A 21,098-nucleotide genomic window follows, 5' to 3' on the forward strand; every position below is an offset into this window, starting at 1 on the left:
CTTCCAACTTTGGTGAATATGGACCTCTCTCTCTTGCTCATGTCTCATTCACTCGCTCGCTCACTCGTCAACTTCAAAACAAAACACAACATGATACCCTGTCAGTTTGCCTTACAACGCGCAAGACAGCTTAAAAGTAACAAACTGCACCCTGAGTACAGGAAAATAATAACACTAGAATAACTTTAAAAGGAGGTAGTATAAAACAGGAGTTGTGTGGGAACAAGGCTCTTTCCAAGGGGGGGTGCTCCACTGTGCCTTCTGGGGAGAGGGGCTCCGTCAGAGCTCACGTGCCCATGCCGAGTGCCCGCTGCAGGCTGTGTCCAAGCCAAAGCCTCCTGGTGCTCGGGACTGGCTGGGGAAGCAAATGGGGGACCCCAGACCCGGCCTGCAGAGCACACGTAAGGCATCTTTCCATCCTCCGGAGAAACTCCACGAATAAGGCAAGCAGTGAGTTCATACTATCTCTAATGGAAGGCACCGTTACTACCAGGAATATCTCCTGGCCTGGCCAAATTGGGGGAACCATCTGGTCGAGAGGCCCCAGTGGAGGCGGAGGGGGAAGGTCCCCAAGCCCTCAGCTGTGGGCACCAGAAGAAGGCACTGTCGAGGCAGGTAGGCCCTCGGGGCTTGGGAGGCAGCAGGCCCGCGGAGTGGTTCCGGGGCTCCCCGCAGCCTCTGCCTGGCCCTTCGGGCAGCCCGGCTGAGTGGTCTTTCGGGAGCACTCCTCCCCAGGCCGGTGGGGCAGCCCCCTCTGCTTCCCAGCACAACTCCTTGGCTCACACGCACACACTCGTGCTCTACACATTCAGGGGGAAGGACGCGGGGCTACTAGGAAGTTATCACCAGCAACACCGCCGAGAGCAACTCCTCCACACAAGCCAATGAGGTAACGCTTTCTGTGGGGGAGATTGCCCCTGACAAACTGAGGTAGATATCCGAGCAAAGGGGCCGCCTTTGCTCCAGTGACAGAGAAGGGGGCTGCCCTACTCTCCTCTCACATTTTTGCACGCTGGACATTCACAGGAAAGAAAAACACACAGAGTTGGCAGAGATATGGGCTGCCTGCTGGCCTCCGGGCACCCCGCTGAAACTCAGCCTCTCAGTTCACCGTCCCCTGCGAGACTCCATGTCACCGTTGCCTGCTGGCAGCCCGCGAGGAAACACTGGCGGCGGTGGGAGAGGCTCAGGGACAGGACTCCCAGCTGTCAGGTGCAAGTCGCTGCCTGGGAAAGAATCCGTGGCCCCGAAGCTGGCCGAGGGGCGCAGCTCCTCGTTGGACTCATGGGAGAACCTTCCCGAGTCCCCAGTCTCATGGCTGCCTTGGCTGTGGGCTGAATGCTCTGTGTCAGTCCCTGGGCTGCTGGTCACGTGGTTGCTCAGTTGCTGCTCCTCGCCAATCAGCACGGCTGCCCCTGACCGGTACAGGCACACGGCTGAGGCCAGTCGCCTTGGGGCCTGCGGGAAGAACAAAAGCACTGGGATGTTTGATACGGCTCCTTTTGGACATGGGCGACTCAGTTCAGCTTTAGGAATGGGACTTTTCCAAGCACCTTAGCATGTTGTAACAGGGGAGGAGTCCGGGAATGGGAGGGGGCCTGGTCCACCAGAGAGGCCACGTTCTCCCAGCAGGGAAAGGCACACCTTCTCCTGCCCTGGACAAAGAGGCTGCTAATCTCACCTCCTCTGCTTTCTCCTTCTTAGAGCGATGGAAGAAGAGCCATTTCTTCTTGGCACTGTTCTTTGTGACTGGACCAAAGCGGTTTATAATAAGGTCCGTTCCACCCTAAAAGGGGAAGAGACTCTTGTATTGCTGACTAGAAAAAGGGGAGGGAGTCAAGGCAGGCCCACAGAATGGTTCCCGGGACCATTCCCCAAAGGTCACCTTGGTCTGAGGACACACTCCTGGACACTTTTATCCGGGCACACCCTGTTGAACTTCATGGGACTCACCCCTGGGTAAGCATGCAGTGGACAGTGGTCGAAGTCTTGCAACTCCTTAATGCCAATCCCCTTTGCAAGTGATCCTGGATTTTTGCCCGGAAGACACACAGGCCTGAGGAACCCTTCCCAAGATCAGCTAATGTAAAGGTGGCCACAGCCCTTCTGTGAGTCCATGAGGTCATCTATTATCATTTCTTGAATGTTACTGCGGCTACTAAAAACTGCAAATAAACCACCAAACTTGGAACACACAGCACAAGTAAGGGCAGACCCAAAGGCAAAATAAGTCACATCCCAGCTGAATGAAACCGCTTTAGCACCAAGTCAACCCAGGCACCCCCTGAACCCAAAGGCCTTTGCTGCTGTCGGGTGAGGACCCCTCCTCAAGATCTTAAAAAGCTGGGAAGATCAGGCAGGAGTAGGCCTTTTCCCACAATGTAAAGGTATTCCTATTTACAACCAGACATGAATAAAACATGCTGCCTATATGGCTGGGTTGGAGAGTCACAATGATTTGATTTCACGTCAAGGCGCACACTCCTACCCAGGGGCCCAATATTTATTCCTTTCCTTTCCCCCAAAGCCCTTGGGGACTTAGATCCAGGACATATGGGGGACTTCCTCTTGATCCAGCTGGCCGGTTTCCTTTTAAGATCCACTGGAGAGATCTTCTTTTTCTTTGTCCAGGTCAAAGGCAGGACTGTTGAGCTTCTCAATGGTGGCCTCCAGACCATGGAACACCTTGTCCCATGAGATCTGCCTGGTGCCCTCATTTGCTGAACCTGTTTCTTCCTTTGCTTGACTCTTCAGTGGGATTACCTAGTGGGTTTGCTATAAGCCACCTCAAGAGTTGCAAATGAACCAGAAAAGCAAACATGTCCTTTGTACCTTGGCATCCAGAAAGCTGCTCCCTACAGTCATGGGCAACAGAGATTCCTCATTCTCCACCAAGCCTTCCAGAGTTTTGGCTCCCTTGTCGGCCCTCCTAGAAGAGCAGCTGCTGCGAGTGAGTTGATCAGGGCTGGGCCGGCTGCTTTTTGAAGGTGTTGCTTTCCTGGGCAGGAGGAAGTCAGATGTTGGCCTGCTGGTGGAGGCCAATGTCCTCTAGCTGAAGGTTGACTGCTTGCTAAGCTCCAATTACAGCAACCAAATTCTGAATGAAGGCATGTCCACTAGCAGTGTAAGTGCTGGATCTGACCCTGACTGGGCATTCAGTTATGGGCAGAGGGGCGGGGAGAAAGAGGAAGCTGCACATTTATGAATTCTCTCTGATAATTGCAACTCCCTCCTAACCTCTGAGCCTTCTCCATCCACCACTTCTTTGGAATGTACAAGTTAATGGTAGGAGCGTGTTAAGAGACAGAACGTTTGCCCGAGCAGTCTACGGTCAGAATGGGGTAGCCAAGCAAGAGCTTGACCAGGAGCCACTTGGTCATTCTGGCTGTGTCCCTGAGGGCTGTGGCTAGACTGAAGTTCTACCACCAGTTTCACACATCCCAGGAAGGATTCTCGACTGGTCTGCGTACACAGACATCAATGCACTCTCACACGGTACATTGGTGCTGTGGGCCTGATGCTTCCCACCCAGGCTTTCACTCGCACACACACGACAGGTCTTACCTTGTTTTGCCACGGTAGATCAGGATAAGGACACAGACCAAGATACACAACAGGGCAATGGAGACGCCTGCAATTATGCCCGTCATTGACTTCTGGTCCAACTGGTAAGAGCCAGAAAGAGCTGCAACAAGGAAACAGGCACATCTATCCCACAGCAAGAAAACAAACTCTACAGTGTGCCAGGAGAGGATCTGCCAGGCTGCCCTTTCTAAGATGAGAAGCGCTTGTAGGACAGAGGGTGGAGGGGCATGGCACCATTGAGCAGGGGGGCTGTGTGATGCATGCAGGCTGGGTCAGGAAGCACGGGGCTCACTTGCGTCAGCCTCTGCAGAATCCAGGCGTTTAGGTCTTTGGTTTGACTCTGATGGTTCCTTTGGCAAGACCACCAGTTCCACCGCACTGGAAAAAGGCCCTTCACCAACTTCATTGGATGCAGCAATTTTGATGAGGTAGACATTTCCTGCCCTGAGGTTCTCCAGTAAAGCCATGGTTATTGTTCCTACAGGGAGGAAGGAGACAAGATGACATGCCAACCATTATTATCTGCTTGGGTGACTGGTGCCAAACTGCATGGTGCCTGGCACAGCACTTTGGCCTGTTTCTGCTCTCTCTGATTCTTCTTGAGATTCTTCATCATGGTGCAAGATCACTATGAGATCTGTGACTGACCAATAAGACATCACATTACGGAATGGCAGCAAAACATCTCTATCATAGCATGACTTCTAAAAGAAGAGTGTCCCAAGTTTTGCAAACCAAATTCCAGTGTTTTTCTTGTGCTTCAAATGCTTCACTTGAAACCCCCAACACCATCAGCCCGGTGAACCAGGGCTGCCTCCAGGGCAACACATTCAGCAACCATAAGGTTAAGGCTGCACAAGTGAGAAAGGAACAGGAAAGCAGGAAGGCCCTACTGTTGGCACACCCCCTTCAGAGCCTGCAGGCTCCACTCACCTTCCCGGTGCAGGACTTGCCACTCGCCTGCAGCCCATGCTTTCCTGGACGCATAAAGGATGGTGTAACGGGAGACGAGGGTCCCAGTGCCAGCCGGTGGCTTCCAGGAGACCAAGGCTGTGTCCTCCTCAATCAGTGTCACCTTCACTCCCAGTGGTGGACCGGCTGGGGCTGTGGGCACGAACAGGCTGTCAGTGGATACCTCTGTGGCTCCAGAGTCCTCAGCTGATGGACCCCAAGAGAACCTGCTCGCCCCCAGCCTTTCCAGCATGCAGGGCAGAGCAGGGAGACTGCCCTGTGGGCTGGGGTGGATCCTCAGTCGAAGGGCGCCAGGCATCCTCCTCCTCACCTTCTGGGAGGGTGGTGTGGTAAACCACCAGGCTCCACGGGCTGGAGAGCTGATCCACGTGCAGCCGAACAGCAAACTCGTACTTGGTATTTGGCTCCAACCCTTGGACCATCAGGTGAGTCTCTGGCCTGGACATAAGGGACAGGTTAGCAGGAGAGAGACAGCATGGATCCCTGCTTGTTGCTTTCTGCAGTCTTCCCGGCATGCAACAGGGAGGATGCGCTTCAACCTTGCCACAGGAGAGGTTCTTTGGGGAGGGGAGGGAGGGCCATGTTGGCCTGCCAGTACCAGCAGAAGCATTCCCTTGGGCTTCCCCAGCCAGGAGCCCTGGGCTGCTTCTCTGGCTGCCAGTGGGGCCACTTCCTGTGATTGAGGTGGTAGGCCCCAGCCAGAGGCAGTCTCCCCACACCCAGCCACCATTACCCACAAAAGGCCTTGGCCAAATTCCAATGTCCCTATTGAGAGATTGCTACATATGGGATCTTTTAGCTTAAACGCATTATAATCTGGATTAGCTGGCTTGGCGCTTCATGCAGGCTAGACACCAGGCCTCCTCAAGACCACATCCTGGCCAAGGACCAGGCCTGGAGAATGAAGAGTGGACTCAGGGACGTCTGTGGAGAAGGCCTGGTTGGTGCAGGAGCTGCCCTCCAAACCACAGCTGACGCCCCAATTCTGCCTTGGGTGAACAGGAAGGGTCCCGACCAACTTCTTGGAGGGGATGCAGGGCAAGGACAGAGCAGGCAAAGAGGAACTACGCACGTCTGAAGGTAGAGGACCAGGGAAGCGTTCTGCAGCCCCACGGGGTGACAGCGGAGAGTGTAGTTGATGACCTGTGCCGAAGTGAAGGCTGGCCGTCCCCAGTGCAGGAAAATAGAGGAGGAAGAGTTTGCTTTGGCATAAAGGTGGTGGGGTGGCGGCGGGGGTGGCACCAGGCGGTCCCGGACAGCTGCAGAGAGAGGAGAGTGCCCCAAGCATGGTGGAACCAGATCAGCATCCTGCTTTTCCCAAGGAGTTGTGGTGACCTGATGGCTCTGCATCAGAAGTCCAGCCAGCAAAGAACCCCCCAAATCAAGCCAATTTTTCTACAGCCCAAAGCAATCAAGAAGCCCCAGTGCTCTAGATGGCTCCCCCCCGTCTTTTTTTTAGACCGCCTTATCAACCCCTGGAAATTATGACAGGGGCATTGGGGGCTAAGGAGCAGGACAGAGAAGCTTCACCCCAACCATCTGCTGTTCTGGACCCACATCATCCCATTCCCAGACTTCACAATATCTGTACAATTTGAAGAGCCTCTGGAAGCACAACAAGCCCAGCAGAAAAACTAGTGGGAGACTCACACACACAGCCGGGGGTGCTGACAGTCTGGTCTGCTTCGTAGCCTTCCTCCATGCTGTTGTATGCCAGCAGCCTGACGTGGTACTTCTTTCTGGGGTCTGGACAAGGTTGAAGAACAATTGCTTAGCTTGTCAGGACCCAGCACTGGGAGGGAAGCCAAGCACCCTGATCCTCAGCCAGTTTCCAGACTGGCCTCCTCCAACTTGGTGCTCTCAGCACTCCCAGAACAGCCAGCATGGGCGCCTCCTCCTGTAGCAGCAGCCCCCAATACGCCTGGCTCCGTAGCCATCAGTCTCCCTGAAGATCCCACACAATGACTGCATGGACGCAGCAGCGCACCGGACTGCTGGGAGAGGGCTTAGAATGGGGGGGCTACGTTCACACCCCTTGGAACACAGCGGAGAGCTAAACTCTCCTCCCGAATCTGCCAGGGAGAACTTGGCTGCAGCCGTATAACCTGCGGAGGCTTGCTGCTTCTTCACCCATGACAGTCTTTAGTCAACCTCCCTTCAGAGGCACCATCCCCGAACTAATGGTCTGCGGGGGAGGCAGTCAAGGAAACAGGGCCCACCCCCCATGCTGGACAAAGATCGGGCAAGCCAAGGCTTTGTCCCTCTCCTCCAGCCCAGGGTCCTTTGATCTGCTAACATCCGGCCAGCCTCCTTCTGTGGCAGGACACCAGAGGGGGCCCTTCCCCTTCCTTGGAAGAAGCCACAGACTTGGAGGGGCTGCACAAGAATGTTCCCCATCATTGCTAGCAAAACATGACTGAAACCTCAGTGGGAAGAGCAAGACTGTCCAGCCAGCCACATCTTCAGAATCCAGCAGAGACCATTTATACTCAACGCTGCAGAAAAAGACACCACTTTTGGTCCCCTTGCTGAAAAAATGGGAACAGATGAGCAAATCCTAGCCAAGACTGTCTACCTCCGAGAAGGGGCATCTCTTTACAGATTTTTCCCTTGAAGGCCAGCAAAGGGTGGCACTCCAGCCCCTGAAAAGCCCCCCCCCCCCCCCGTTTCTTTCAGTTGCTATGCTGTGAGCCTCCAAAGGGGGCCAAAATGAGGCAACAGGTCAGGACTAGATAAAACAAAGGAGGAATCCGAGGTCAGGACAGTGAGCAGCCTAACCCTAACCCTCTCCTTGGCACCTTCTCATTCCCAGCTGATAAAGATTTGGGAAAGCAAAGGGTGAGGGAGGGGGGAGGATGTCAACCCTTTGAGGAAGACAAGTCAAAAATCAGATGATGCAAGGACTATGGACCTCCACTGTTGTGCTGTAGAGCAAGAGGGTTTTGGAGGCCCGGCAGAGTTCCCTCCAAGCAGAGTCAAGGGGTCTCTCGCACACTCCACACTTTCCCAGGACTGAGATTTTGTTCACTATTTTGCGTTCTTTTTGCCTCCCTCTATATGGGTTGGGCAGGAGGCCACATTTTATTAACTGGATCTTTTTAAAAAAATCTTAGAAGATACATTTCAAAGGTATGCATGATGGGGCTTTAATCCTCTGCATTTTGCAAAGAGTCTGGATGCCTGATCTCCAGACCAAAAATCAGCAGCGCTTTATGTGGGTCTGCAGATACAACAGGGATCCCATCACCAGTGGACACTTTCTGCTCCTGTGGGAAGATCAGCACCCAGGAGCCACCCTTCTTCCACGGAGGCTGGCTGGCAGCAGCCATTCATTGTCAGGCTGGACTGGAAAGTTTAGCAAAGAAAAACGGCAAGTGAACTTGCTGGGATTCTGAAAACTGTCCTAAGAGCTGCTGAGCAGAGTTGCTCCTTAAGGGAAAGGGGGCCCTGGGCTCTACCCCAAGTGTCCAATTTAAGCTTTTGTGTTTCTGCAAGAGTTAAGCCCCCCAGCCGGTCTGGCTGGAGCCCCCAAGACAATCCCCTCCCTCCCCTGCCCTCCCCCTGCACAATAAACTCCAGAGAACCCTTCAAGGAGAGGCCGGCAGCCGGGCGGCTCTGACATCTGGGTCGTGGCCTTTGACCCGGGATCTGGGACTCTCCCAAACCCACTCCCAACAACTGCTGCCAGCCCGGCCGGAGGAGCTGTGAGGGGGAAGGGTGGGAACGACCCAGCAGAGAGAAACCTGACCCCCAAAGCCCAGGGGCACAAAGGCACTGCAGCAGCGGAGGCTGGGCACAAGCGGAGGGGGGGAGGGGGGCCCTGCCGGGGCCACGGGGATGCCGCTGTTTCAAGCATTTCCTTCCAGCAGTGGGTTCTGCTGATCCCAACAGCAAAATTGTAACAATTCCTCACTGCAGTTTGCAGCAATTCTGGAAACTCCTTGAATTTATTGTGAGGAGGAGAGAAGGCACCTCTGTTTTCCCAGCCAGCGCTCAGCTCACTCCATGGGAAGACACAGGGTGCTCAAATTACTCCTGTCCAGCAGCATCCGCCTGCCTCCCCTCTCCCCACTGTGGGGCCCAGTCCCGGGAGGGGACCCACACACTTCCTGCCTCCTTGCACAAAGCAGGGGAGGGGAGCAGACTCTGGGAAGGCCCAGCATCTTGCCCTCCCCCTACACCAGCCTGCCTTGCTGTGGCTTTGTCCTTCCCCAGGAAGGGGGCCATCCCCCCCCCCACAGTAAAAGTGCTGCTTCTCTTTCTGCAGCACCTGGGGGCCACACTCTTGGTCTTCCACGCCAGTTCAAAACACCTTTCAAGGAAGAACTTCTTGTGCCAATACGGCGCTGAGCAGTGGTGGGATGCAGTCAAACTCTGCGAAAGCCTCCAGGGTGCCACCTGTGTTTTGTGGGGGCAGCCACTGTCCCCCCAACCTCCCTCCCAGGGCCCTGGGAAACCGAGGCATCCCAGGAGCCATCTCCTTTTCATCCCACCTCTGTTCTGCATGGGGAGGACCGGGGAGGGCATCTTAAGCGACTCTCCTGCCAGACAGGGAGCCCGCCTGGGGGCAGATTCCTTCCTTCCTGTTGCTTGGACAGCAGGGGGGCTGTCGGAGCTCACCCGCAGCCCACCCCTCCTCCTTCTCTGGGGGCTTTCTCCTTTAAGCCTTTATTTGAGCCCTGCACAGCCTGCCTCAGCCACTGCAGCAGCAACAATATAATTGATGCTGTAGAGCAGTGTTTCTCAACCATGCTGGCTGGGGGATTCTGGGAGCTGAAGTTCACCCATCTGAAAGTTGCCAAGGTTGAGAAACACTGCTGTAGAGGAACAGAGCAGTGCCTGGCATTCCTCCTTTTCTGACCATCAATAGCTTCCCATGGGATTTCCAACTGCTGGTCCATGCCATCTGAAGAGGCTTCTCTTGTTGCATAAAAATAGAAAGAAGCCCCTTGCTGCCCCCCCCAACAAGAAATACCTTCACACAACCCTCCAAATGGTTGCTGAAATGCCTTCATCTTCCCTGGGACAAATGCTCCCCACAGAAAGGGTGGTTTTCAGCCCCATAACAAAGAGAAATTGAATGAAAATGTGCATGGAAGAAACAAGTCCTTTTGGGGGGGGGCTACAGAACAAAGCCCCCCCTTTCCAGAGATCACCCTGATCTGGTGAGCACTTTCGCACAAGGGATGGATCTTTTTTTGTGAGAGTTGATTTTACCAGGGGACTTTTATTGGCTTCTGGATCGCTTACATTTGAGGATTGTCTTACTGACAGAAACGCTTTACAGTTCTCGTGAAACAGGTGATGTACAAACATCTACAGGAAATAAATAATATAAACAAAACCAAAGCAGTAGGGAGTCACCCTATACACCCAGAGGCAAAATTATGGCTTGTGGCAACGAGTGCAAATCTTGGTTTCCAAACACTTCCAATCAAGAGTTAGCAAGCCATGGTCTGATTGGCGCTAGCCAACAGCCATTTGAGCGAACCAGTTGGACAGGATGCCCAAACTGGGAGATGCCAGTGAGTGTGACTGCTCCTCCTCTTCCTCTGGTCCCCAGGAGCCCCGCAGAGCTGGAGCTCCCACCATGGGGCTCAGCTTGACTGAACATTGCATGAAAGCAGCACAGAACCCCAAGCCGCCTTGGAGCTGAAGCCGGAAGCCAGGAAAGAAGGTGAGGCAGGTTTCCCCAAAGCAGCCTGGGCCTCATTTCGATCTCCCCTGCTCAGCCGGCTGGCCTGCCATGGCCCCCTTCCTCCCTTTGTTGGTGTCTGTCCGCCCGCCCCTTTGTAAGATGAGACCAGGGCCTCGTAAAGCTCACCTCACCCAACACCATTCAAATGGAATTGCACAGAAAGAGGCCATACTGGGGGCAGGGGCGATGTTGCTCCCCCCCACACCAGTCTGACTGGAGAGAACATGGTCATCCTACCTTGGCTGATGGACCAAAAGCACTGGGGGGGGGGCAGGGGGGCTTGCAAATTTTTGCAGTTTAGTTGCAACAACAATACAGAAAGATATGGAAGTTAATACAAAACGGTCCCCAAATGCAGGAGGCTGCACCTGGGAGAGAGAGTGTGCTGTGTGGCTTGCCTCTCATCCCATCACATGAAAGGGCCCTGGGGGAGGACAGCACCCGCTTGTGGCGCACCGCGACGGAAGCCGTTCTCTCAACAGCCAGCTGCTCAAACCAACACAGGAGATTCTGCAGACCAAAGCAGTCCACGTGGGCTGCCCAAGCTGACAAATTTATTTAAGGGAGAAAGCAAGAGGTACCTGGCTTAGAAAAAGCCCCAAAGCAGCTACACACATACACACACACCAGTGAGAACACAAGGGTGGGGTGAGCAGAGACAGACAGAGGCAAGAAAATCCCAGGGCCCTTTGGTCTACAGACTAATCCCTTCGCCTAAAAGTTTTCTGGCCAAAGCAAGAAATGCCCCATATCTGGCCAATCGCAGGACATGCCCCGCCGTCATCTTGCAAACGTTTACAGACTGACAGAGAGAGATTCCACCCCCGATGCTCTAACTCTCCCCACCAGCTCCAAAATAAGTGCTAACAGAACACTGCTCTGCTGGGCTGTTGCAGGTCCTCCATGGCATTCCGACCCCTTGGAGTGGTAAAATGGAAAGACCACCAACAGTCCTTGCACTGTGGCGACTCGGAGTGGGGTGTCTTGCCTTGCTTGTCATATGTGGAAAGGGGCCTCATCTCACAAGCTCTGCTCTGCAGCAGCTTGCTTTCTGGCCCTGCCCCATAGGCAACACCTTCACCCACGTTGCAGCCGCTGGTCCTGGAGGGGAGCACCTTGTCCAAGCACATCGGCCACAAAGGCGGGTATGGAAGTTGCTGCAACCTCAGTCTCAACCTGACCCCTTCTATACAGCATTATGTATTTATAAACTGAGAGGGGCATAAACAGTGAAAGTGAAGTCTAATGTTCGCTGGTCAAATATATGCTCGTGTGAACACCACATGCCTCAGTAAATGTCCACAAAAGAAGATCGTGATCCACACAGGATCCCCGTCCCTCGCCTGCCTGGGCCAATCTCAAGATAGCTGTCCATGCTGAGACGAGGAGTAGGTCTCTAGTGTTTATTACTGCTACATAAAACAGAATCCTAACAAACTGAAGAAGCGTGGGAAAAACCCAGACAGATAAACCCCAAAAGTTAAGGCGGATCTGATCTGTGTCTCTTTGAATGGCTGCTTAATTCCTCAGTACTACGCATGCGTTTTCCCCCCTGGATAGAGGCCCCTTCCAGCTCGCCATCAGTGCTCATGACAATAGCCTTTCCCAACTCGCTATCTCTAGATGGGCTGGGACTACCACACCCATGCTTGTGGGGAATTGTGGGGGCTGTACAAGAGCTTACAATCGCTAATTCAACACAGGAAGGGAAGGGGAATCTGGGGGAGAGTGAGACCCCCTTTATCCTGAGGCTGAATGACTCCTTGCTGGGGCTACCAAACTCTCGAACCTTTCTCTACATCCACTGAACTTGTATGGTAACCCTAACCCTAACCCCTTTGCTCTGCAAAAACTTAAACACTGGATGGCAACAAAAACTTATGAGTGGAGGCTACTAAAACTTTTAATCTAAGGTTGAATGTTCCTTTTTGGTTTTAAATACAGACAGACATAGAAAACAGGTCTTCTAACTCTGAATTCCCTTTCATGTGCTAATGGTAGCTTAACAAACTTTCTCTTCCCATTTGATTTGGCCAGACCTTTAGGGGCCTCACGCCTCTAAGGGTCCCTCATTGGATGCTCCAGGAATCATGGAGAGCTTGGGCTGGGGGTTGGCTGGTGCACCAAATGATGAATGGACAACGCTGATTTCATTTCCTCAGACAGACGTTCCCTTCTAACTCCCTTCAAAAGCTGCTGCTTTTTAAATCAGGGCTGAAAAGAACAGGGTTTATCTAAAAAAAAATAGTGTAATTCCCAAATTGTTGGAACTTTACCAATAAAATACCTAGGGACAAGTCCCTCCCTCTCTATCTGCAGCTGCATTCTAAAAACTCTTCATTGAGAAAGGAAAACAAATTCATATTTTCCCCTTGGGAGTGAAAACACCACGGAAAAATGTAAGAATAAAAGCACAGACTGTCTCAGGATCAAAGAGCAGCCGCACGCCCTCCCACCCTCGCACAGAACCCCCACTGAGAGGGGCGAAGCCCCGAAGCACCCTCAGCTCGGCTTCCAGCTGTGCAACCAGAAAGGATGCAAGCTGGCCATACGGCCACTGTGGACACATTTTCCATGGCATGCGCATGGTGAGCATAGAAGCAAACCTACAAACCGGCCGCATAAGGCACATAGCATCAAAGCTCTTCCTTGCTAGGCCTGGCCAGGAGCCCGGGCACTGGGCTTGACCATCACTCTAACCTTTTGACTGGGGGGCAGGAAGCGGTTGGGCAAGAAGCAGCTCAGACACGCCTGCCCAGGGTGAAACACCAGCAGAGTAGAGAGCTGACACAGAGCTTGAGCAGTGCTGGCAGAGCTTGCAGCACAGGAGGTGGAAGAGTGCCTTGCCCGTGCAGGAGGCAGCTGCCACTCTCCAACCTCTGTTTGGGCTCCCATCAAAGATGGGTGATTTTGGTTTCAGGCAGTTTCCAAAATATCTTATCCTCCTGTTGTAAGAGATCATGATCAAGGCAGATCAGTGAAACGGAAGACTAATGAAGAAGGTTAGCTCAAGAGTGAGACCTGCGTCTTCTCACCTGCAACACACAGTTGCCTAGGATGTCCGGTCTGCATTATTGTCCACAAAGCAGATTAAACTTGCTGGGCCACAAAATGCTCTCTCTGGCAATGCATGATTTCTGGAGTACAGATTTCCAGTGATGTTTCTTAATTAAAAACAAGACAATCTTTGGTCGTGTCTATGTTTTCTTGGGATGAAAAGGCCTGGGGCAGAGAAGGTGGAAGTCAGTTGTAATTGGGGCAGGTTCCATCAAAGAGGGAGCTCCACAGATTGCATTTTCCCTCTTCCATACCCTCTAAATTCCCTACAGTTCAGCCTTTCACTGAGATTAATTCAAGCTGGAATATTCACTAGGAGAAAATACAAACTGCAACTTCTCTCCTTTTGCAAAAATCAAAGGGAAAACATCTTATTTCACACCATAAATGAATGTTGTGTTCCAGAACCTCTATCCCACCTTGGATGGCCAACTTGCCGGCAACTGCCTGCCTTGGTTAACACAAGGGCTTTGTGAATCTCCCTCCAATATACTGTGGCCACAACCAGGCAGGCCCTCCAGATTCACTTCTTGCCAAGCCTTGAAGCCTTTCTCTTGTCTTTCATGACCCAGCATCTCTTGGGCAAAGATGGGAAGCAAAACTGCCACATTCATCTTGGTGAAGGTGAGTGAGGTTCCCCACCTGGGCCAACATAGGAGGTAGAGGAGGTCCACAAAGAGAGAGCTGGTCTTGGCCCACAGCCACTGACACATTAGCTTTGCACCCAAATTTCACTGTCAGGCAGTTTCCAGACTGTTCTTTCACCCCCTAACTAAACTGCCTCATCCAGGGAATTCACGGAAAGTCTGAGGTGATCTTCTTCCACTTGAAAACTCCTCTTTCAGCCTCATAATCAACGTTTAAAAAAAAATAGAGATTGTCTTCCTTCTTGGGAGCACAGAACCTCAGCTTCCCTCACTGAAGGAGGGGGGAGCCTGAATGCTCAGGGGCCCTGGAAGTGGCTTCCCAGTCATCTGGAGGTGGCTTCGTGCCACAGCCCACCAGGGCTCATCTGCTTCTCATAGTCAGCACCAGGACAGCACTTCCAGGGTCAGGGAAGGATGCCGAGGGAACTGGTGTCTCAGCAGCAGAGCCAGGGAAGCTGTATGAAGGGTGGAGGAAGTAGCAGCAAGGATGAATCAACAGAAAGTCCCCTGGGAACGCACTCATGGCCAGCTGAGTGGGTGGAGCTGCACAGAAGCCATCCTGCGGATGGAGAGGCCACCACAGGTCCCATCCAGCCTAGGCAAGCTGAGGTCCAGTGTAGCTGAAGCATCAGGATTTATTGAAGCGGCCTGAGGAAACAGAAGCCTCTGCAAAAGTGGTGGGGTTTTACTGTGGCAAGGCCTGCTCAGGCTGGCTCTGTGGTCATGCCATAATATTACACAAGCCTTCCCCTCAACAGCCTTGTGTGCACCACCACTGGGAGGTTCTCCTCTGAGGGCAGCAGATCAGCAAAGCCTGAGCACAGGAGAGGGTCCACAACTCTCCCGGATCTACAGAAGCCCCTCTGGAAAGGCAGACTCTATGAGGCTCCAGCTGGTCTCTCTCCTCCTGCTGAAATAATGGGCTTCCTCGAGGGTACACCCTTTCCCAAACAAACAAGAATGCTTCAATTCCCCAAATGCAGACTCACCCAGCCTTCATAGGAAAGAGGACACTCTTACAAGGCCACAGACAAAAATGGTTTGTGATTCTCCTTGAATCGTCCTTCTTTCCACGCTTTGCTGCAGGCCAGGATCTTCCGCAAAGCAAAAAATCTGTTTATTCCTCAGATACTGCAGACACAAAACACTGAGCAATCTGCAAAGTGCCACCTCAGGGAGTTTCAGTGCCAAGGGAGTGTGAGAAGGATTCAGTGAGGGAGTGGCAAAGGTGCCCAGCCCGGTTAGGTCACCTCTGGCATAAATCCAAGCAATCTTAGAGAAAGAGTATGACACCAGAGTGCAAGGAGCCACATCTTCTACTGAAAAATCAGTGTCTGGGACTTTTGACACCATCACCAAGGGAGCCAAGTTGTTTATTTGAATGGGGGCAGCCCAGAATTCAGGCACATAATTGTGGAGCATTCAAAAATAAACAGTGGACACCAAGCAGGCAGAGTCAGGACCCAGGGTCTGGGGAGGCGATGTGTGTGTGTGTCTATAAGAGCCTTGGCTTCTGGGCACAAAGAGCTTGCTTGCATCTTCCTGCCAGAAAGGGAAGGTGGTGGCCCTGCCACCTAGCTCTCGAGGGCAGCTGAAGCAGGAGAAGAGGGAGGCAGGGGGCCTACCTTCCCAGAGCCAGTAGCCTTTGGCAATGAAAGGAAGTGCAGGGGGGGGCTCTTCAGAGGCAGCAATGCCACAGGCTGCCAGCTTGACAGGAGTGCCTGAGGAATGACTGGAAACTGTGCCAAGGGGGACAATCTGATGACTGTAATCCCCACCCAGTAGTTCACACTCCAAAGAGAGCCCCCATTTGAACCCCTGGAAATCCCAGGACATGCTGGGAGCCCGGCTAAGCAGTATCTCTGTGATGGAAGACGCTGAGCCCAGGAATGAAGACAGATGTTTCCAAGATATTGCAGAACAAGAATAGATTGCTGTTTTACGGTAACAAATAAGCAATTAGCATCTTCCCCATTAAGCCAAGACTCAGTTAGAAAGAAGATCAAAGGAAACAGGAAGGCCCTGCCTGGAGGTATTTGGTGCTAAATGAGGGCCAGGGTAGATACAACCAGTTTCTGAGATCCTGTGACCCTGCCCCTTTCACACAGCAATAACCCTCCCTATTCAGAATCTGTGAGAACCTGGTGCTCTCGATTGTGGGCTGCAACAAGGAGCTTGACTACGACAAGGAGCTTGACGTATTATGAGCCTTAACTGAGAGGAGGCTGTTAGAAAGGCTCCACCTCCCTCCCTTGTCCTGAGTCTCTGTTTCCATGGAGATGCCCAGCACACTTCCACTGTCCCCTTCGGATGCCATCGACATGTTTGTGGTCTGGATGCATCTGCTCAGCGTGCCACATGCAGGACTGGCTTATCTTAAGCACAGCCACCGCAGCTCTCAGCTGCCTCTTTTCCTTTTACCCACCCAAAATATTCCTGTGTCATTAGCAAATACGGCCTCCCACCTGCTCACTCCCAACTCCACACTGTGAATAATTTGGGCCACCTCCATGCGACTTCATGGGGGCCACACCCTGACCACCGATTCTTGTTCTCTCTTGCCCCCTCTTGACAGCAGCAACAAAGGAAGTGCCTCCTCCCGCTCCTTCCCCCAAACCCCTGGGCTGAGGAGGGTCATGGGGAAGAACACGCGTGTCCTGCTCACCGAGGCCGCTGAGGGTGTAGGTGAAGTCCCTGGCCTTCAGCAGAATTGGCCCGCTTTCTTGCTGGCCTTCCTCCTTGTAGTACAGCTTGTAGCCTTGGATGGCTGCCATGTCTGCAAGCTCTTGCTGCCACCTCACAGCAATGGTTGTGCAGTTCAGGGGCTCCAGGTGCAGCTCGGGAGACTTTGGTGCTGGGAAAGAATGGATTTGAGAGGCTCAGCAAGAGCAGAAGGGAAGAGCCCCACACTACACCTTTATCAGGCTTACAAAGAGGAGTCTGAGCTGCAGGACCACAAAGCCGATTCTTATCACCTATCCATTTCAGCAGAGCATCAGAGAGTGATGCCACCCTTTGGTTTGATAAAGGGGGTGGGAGGCATTGCAATCCCCCCAAAATTATTCCTATTTATTTGCTGAAATTGTATGGCTGCCCATCTCAATCTAGTGACAATACATAAAACAACACAATAATACAACAGAACACCACTCACAGCCCACCACAGAACAAACTGGGCTCCCTGACATCCTGGCCCCAGTGCTTGAGGAGAAAGCTGGGTCACACTGGAGCTCTTTGGCAGTCCGAGCAGCAGCATCTTCCCCTTGAAACCTTCTCGTGGTTTCCCATGGCTTCATTTGCCCTTTGCTTGTCACAAACAACGCTACTAAGTAAAAGGGACCACAATGTCTCTGAGAGCAGCCCATCTGAAGCACCCTGTGTTGACGCGGAACTGGCCACCACCTGTGACTTTGGACACTGCTGCTTCCAAGCCAACCCCTGACCTACATAGAAGGCACCCATGTGTATGGAATGGCTCTGCTCTCCTTTGGGTGGGAAAAGAGGGAGCACCTTTGACACTGGTGGCTTTTGGGGTGCGATGGGAAGTCCACAGAGAGGCCTCGCCCCAGCCGACTCTCGTGGCAGCAGAAACGCGAACCAAGTAGACACTGTCGGGCTTCAGCCCCCGCAGCAGGTATTCGTAGATGGCACCCGGCAGCTCCAGGACCTGGATGCCGCTCTCCGTGCTGAGGCGGAAGGCCAGGCGGAAGGCCACCACCTCCCCTCGCCGGTACTTGGCTGGAATGGGCAGCCAGGAGATGAGGACGTCGGAGGGGCTTCTGCTCGTCAGGCTGAGCTCGGGCGCCCTCAGCGGGACTGAGGAGGAGGAGGAGAGACGGAAGAATGGGTGAGCTTCTCCACCAGCTCAAAAGGACGTGGAACGCGGAGGCGTCTGTTCCACTCAGAAAGCAAAAGGCCGAACACTCCGAGACGGAGGCTTCGATGTACCGTATTTCATCCCCTGTGCTATTTGTCACATTTCTACTGTCATTCATGTTTTAATTCTTTCAGTAGGTTTGTAATCCATACAGAGAACCCTGCTCTTGAGAGAACCCAACTATCCTCAATAAAAGCAGTGGAACTGGGCAGGCCCAGGCACTCGCCAAGCTGCTCAAACCAAGAGATCCAAGGAGCCACGACTTCTGTCGGGTGCTCCCTGCAGAATAAGCCTATTCCTGCTATCTGCAAGGGCCACCAGCCCCACTGCAGTGGGCCTGTGACCCCTTCATGCTGCAGGATCGCCAGCTGGGCTACGGCAACCTGGCAGTCGTAAAAATGCAAATGGACCCCTTCCTTGCAGAGTCTGGCTAAACCCACTGGGGTCCTCCTCTGTGGCCAGAACTGCTGCCAGCAGCACCCCCACCCCAGGTTCTGGGCCTCTCCCAGCAGCTTTTCCAGCAAGGGGGACAAGTACCGTCTTCCAGCGTGTGCTGAGTCACGTGGTCAGACATCTGGCTTGCCCCCAGGGGCATGTAGGCCACCACGTAGAAGGTGTAATTGCTGGCAGGGTCCAAGTCATCAATAATATAATGGGTTGTGTCATTCCCAATGACAACCTGGTATTCTTCATTGTTTAAGCCTAGAACACAAAAGGAGTTGACCAATAGCAGCATGAACGTATGATGATGGGAGGCTCCCTCAAAAGCCCCTAAAATAAATCAGGGTTCCTGTGAGGCCAAGACAAAACTAAGAACAAGTCTCCTCTCTGAGCCTGGCTACAACCAACCCCCTGTGCCAGCAGGCCCAGCTGTCAGGAGGGTCAGGCTCGTGATTCTACAAGCAGTCGCCTGGACAGGAGCCAACTGGCGGGAGTCGGCAGCAGATCTGCTGGGTTTGGAAAGGCCTGGAGGGTCAGTTATCCCTGTTCAATGCACAAGAGGCGACTGCTGCTTCTGCGGAACTCGCCAAGGAATCCCTGCCGATTCTAAAGGCTGTCTCCGGTCCCGCTTCTGGCTGCAAACTTTCTCCAGACATGGCCAAATTCTGCTTCCCTGCCACTCCCTCAGAGCAACCGCAGATGTGTGAGCAGGACCCTTCGGATACAGGAGAGCCACTTTCTCCTACCCCTTCACTTGTCCAGGCTACGCTGCAGCCTCTTGATCAATGACAGGGCCACACTGGCAAGCGGGCTTTGACACTGTTTGGACATGGGTGGTTTAGGGCCAGCAAATAGCCACCAGCAGGCACTGCATATGCTTGGGACTAAAGAAAGTGGGAGCAGGAGAGAGAGAAACATCCAGACGGCTTCAACTGCTGGACCCCTTTCGCCTGCAGCCAGGAGGAGCCCTTCCCTTAGAGGTCCACCAACGTCGATACCCACCCACCCACTGAGAGACCACAGTGCTCTGGAATGGCCAAGGAGGTTCTCATTTAAACCCAAAGGCAGCAGTTAGTGCAGAAAGAGTAGGCAACGCCTGATCTAGAACAGGACCAGGCACTTTTTGCTCCTTAACGATGTTCTGGGAAAAGAGCCCGTGGCAATTTATATCCAAATGCGGGGATGTTAGGAAGGCTCAGCATGGGTCTCTGAAGCAGAAAAGAGCTGGCAAGTGCCCTGGACCTTCCTCAGCACCCAATTCTTACCAACTGCTTATCAGCTTTGTAAAAGATACACGCACACACACACACACACACAAACACACACACACAAAGCCACCCTGTCAAAGCAGCATCAGCGTTTCCTCTTAAGAATGGAAGCAAACGGCCAACATTCCACTGGTTGATTTTCCCACAGTTTTGAGTTAAGTTGATAGCATTTTAATTAGGCAAGATTATCAGCACTTGCCTCCAATTACTGGATTGTTAATGAGGCACAATTTCTGACCTGCCACACAAGGTCCTCGAAAGGGTTTCTGTGTGCTGTGAATGGCTGTGAGGCCCCCTGTGGCAATGCGGCTCACGACTCAGCCAGAAGGGGAGAGAAAGCCGCTCCCTGGACCTTCGGCTTGCTTCTTCTTGCTAGCGAGGAATCAGCAGCAGCCCTGTTCTTCCCATCCCCACAAACACCCGTCCTCCCCCATCTCTGGAGAGGAAGCCATCTTCCAAAGCAGACCCTCTCAATGGACCCCCAATTCTCCACCACCACCACCACCACCAGCCTCAACCACAAGAGAGCGCAACTCCCAGGTTGGAGCACTGGGGCCAGTGTGGCAAACTACCATCTCTGATGAATGTAAAACTATCTGGCTTGTGAGAAGCCCCCCCTCCACCTTTGGGAAACAGAAAGACACCTCTCTCCATCAACCCCAAGAGCCCCAACGTGGGCCCAGCTCAAAGGCCTTCAGCCCAGCCTTCTGCTCCCACCAGGGTCAGCCAGGCAGGTGCTTGCTGCCCCCCCGCCCGCAACTTGCTTCTGCTCCAGTCACTGAGCGCGCCCCCCCCTTCCGGGATATGCCAGAAGCCCATCATTCCTTCCACAGGATCTTATCTTTCCAGCAATTCCTGCATCCCCAAATGAGTCCTTTTTCTGGAGACACACTAGTTAAATATAGCCACTTGCTGGGAAGAATCAATATCAGCTTTCCAGCCCATCATCAGACTAATTTATTACAATATCTACGTTCCCAAAGATCTGGGGATATTAAAAAAAAAATGTAATAAATGCCAAAATGCAGAATATGAGGAGGGAATACATGGCTGCGACTTCTGACCAGGTCCCTATAGGGCCCACTGCTCTAGGCACTGAAGAACCACACAAGGTCACCCACACACAGAAGCAGTTCCAGTTAGTCCCACAACCCCAACGGACCCAGCCGCCAGGATCGTACAATCAAACACACTCAGTGCATTTGATTGCTGGTTCCTGTCAATGCCAGTCTGACCGAGAAGTCTCGACACGTGTCACAACTGTTTGTGCTGCATGGAGGGAGGGGGGAATTCCCACAGGAGCCAAGGCGCCGGGAACCAAGGTCATCGCAACGGCTGGAGCCATGTGCGGGAGGGGGAACATGAGCTCACTGTGAAGGGAAGGTTTTAATTAGGATTTGTGCGCCAATTTTGACAGTTGCAGCTTTCTCTTGGAATGCTTACTTCAATCTTCCAATAAAGAGCTTTCCTTCTCTACAATGGAAATGTGTGAGACTACAGTATTTGGGATCTGAGTACAGCAATCCTTACACCAGGAGACTCCTGGCCACCAT

At 53.0% G+C, this 21,098-nt stretch overlaps 1 protein-coding gene across 1 annotated transcript in view; it reads right to left on the reverse strand.

Annotated features, from left to right (window-relative positions):
• Positions 1-1,107: 1,107 nt before the first annotated feature.
• PRTG (protogenin) overlaps positions 1,108-21,098 on the reverse strand; it is a 36,783-nt gene continuing 16,792 nt past the window's right edge. Inside the window, exons 8-19 of the mRNA XM_063314325.1 lie at positions 18,374-18,538; positions 17,470-17,775; positions 16,625-16,813; positions 6,208-6,303; positions 5,630-5,816; positions 4,868-4,995; positions 4,519-4,689; positions 3,878-4,063; positions 3,565-3,685; positions 2,833-2,998; positions 1,682-1,786; positions 1,108-1,458 (exon numbers count right to left, since the gene is read on the reverse strand). Coding sequence (XP_063170395.1) covers positions 1,108-1,458; positions 1,682-1,786; positions 2,833-2,998; positions 3,565-3,685; positions 3,878-4,063; positions 4,519-4,689; positions 4,868-4,995; positions 5,630-5,816; positions 6,208-6,303; positions 16,625-16,813; positions 17,470-17,775; positions 18,374-18,538 — 2,171 coding nt within the window. The remainder of the gene's footprint in view (positions 1,459-1,681; positions 1,787-2,832; positions 2,999-3,564; positions 3,686-3,877; positions 4,064-4,518; positions 4,690-4,867; positions 4,996-5,629; positions 5,817-6,207; positions 6,304-16,624; positions 16,814-17,469; positions 17,776-18,373; positions 18,539-21,098) is intronic.

This window comes from Candoia aspera, chromosome 13 (assembly GCF_035149785.1).
Source record: "Candoia aspera isolate rCanAsp1 chromosome 13, rCanAsp1.hap2, whole genome shotgun sequence".
NCBI classification, from domain to species: domain Eukaryota; kingdom Metazoa; phylum Chordata; class Lepidosauria; order Squamata; family Boidae; genus Candoia; species Candoia aspera.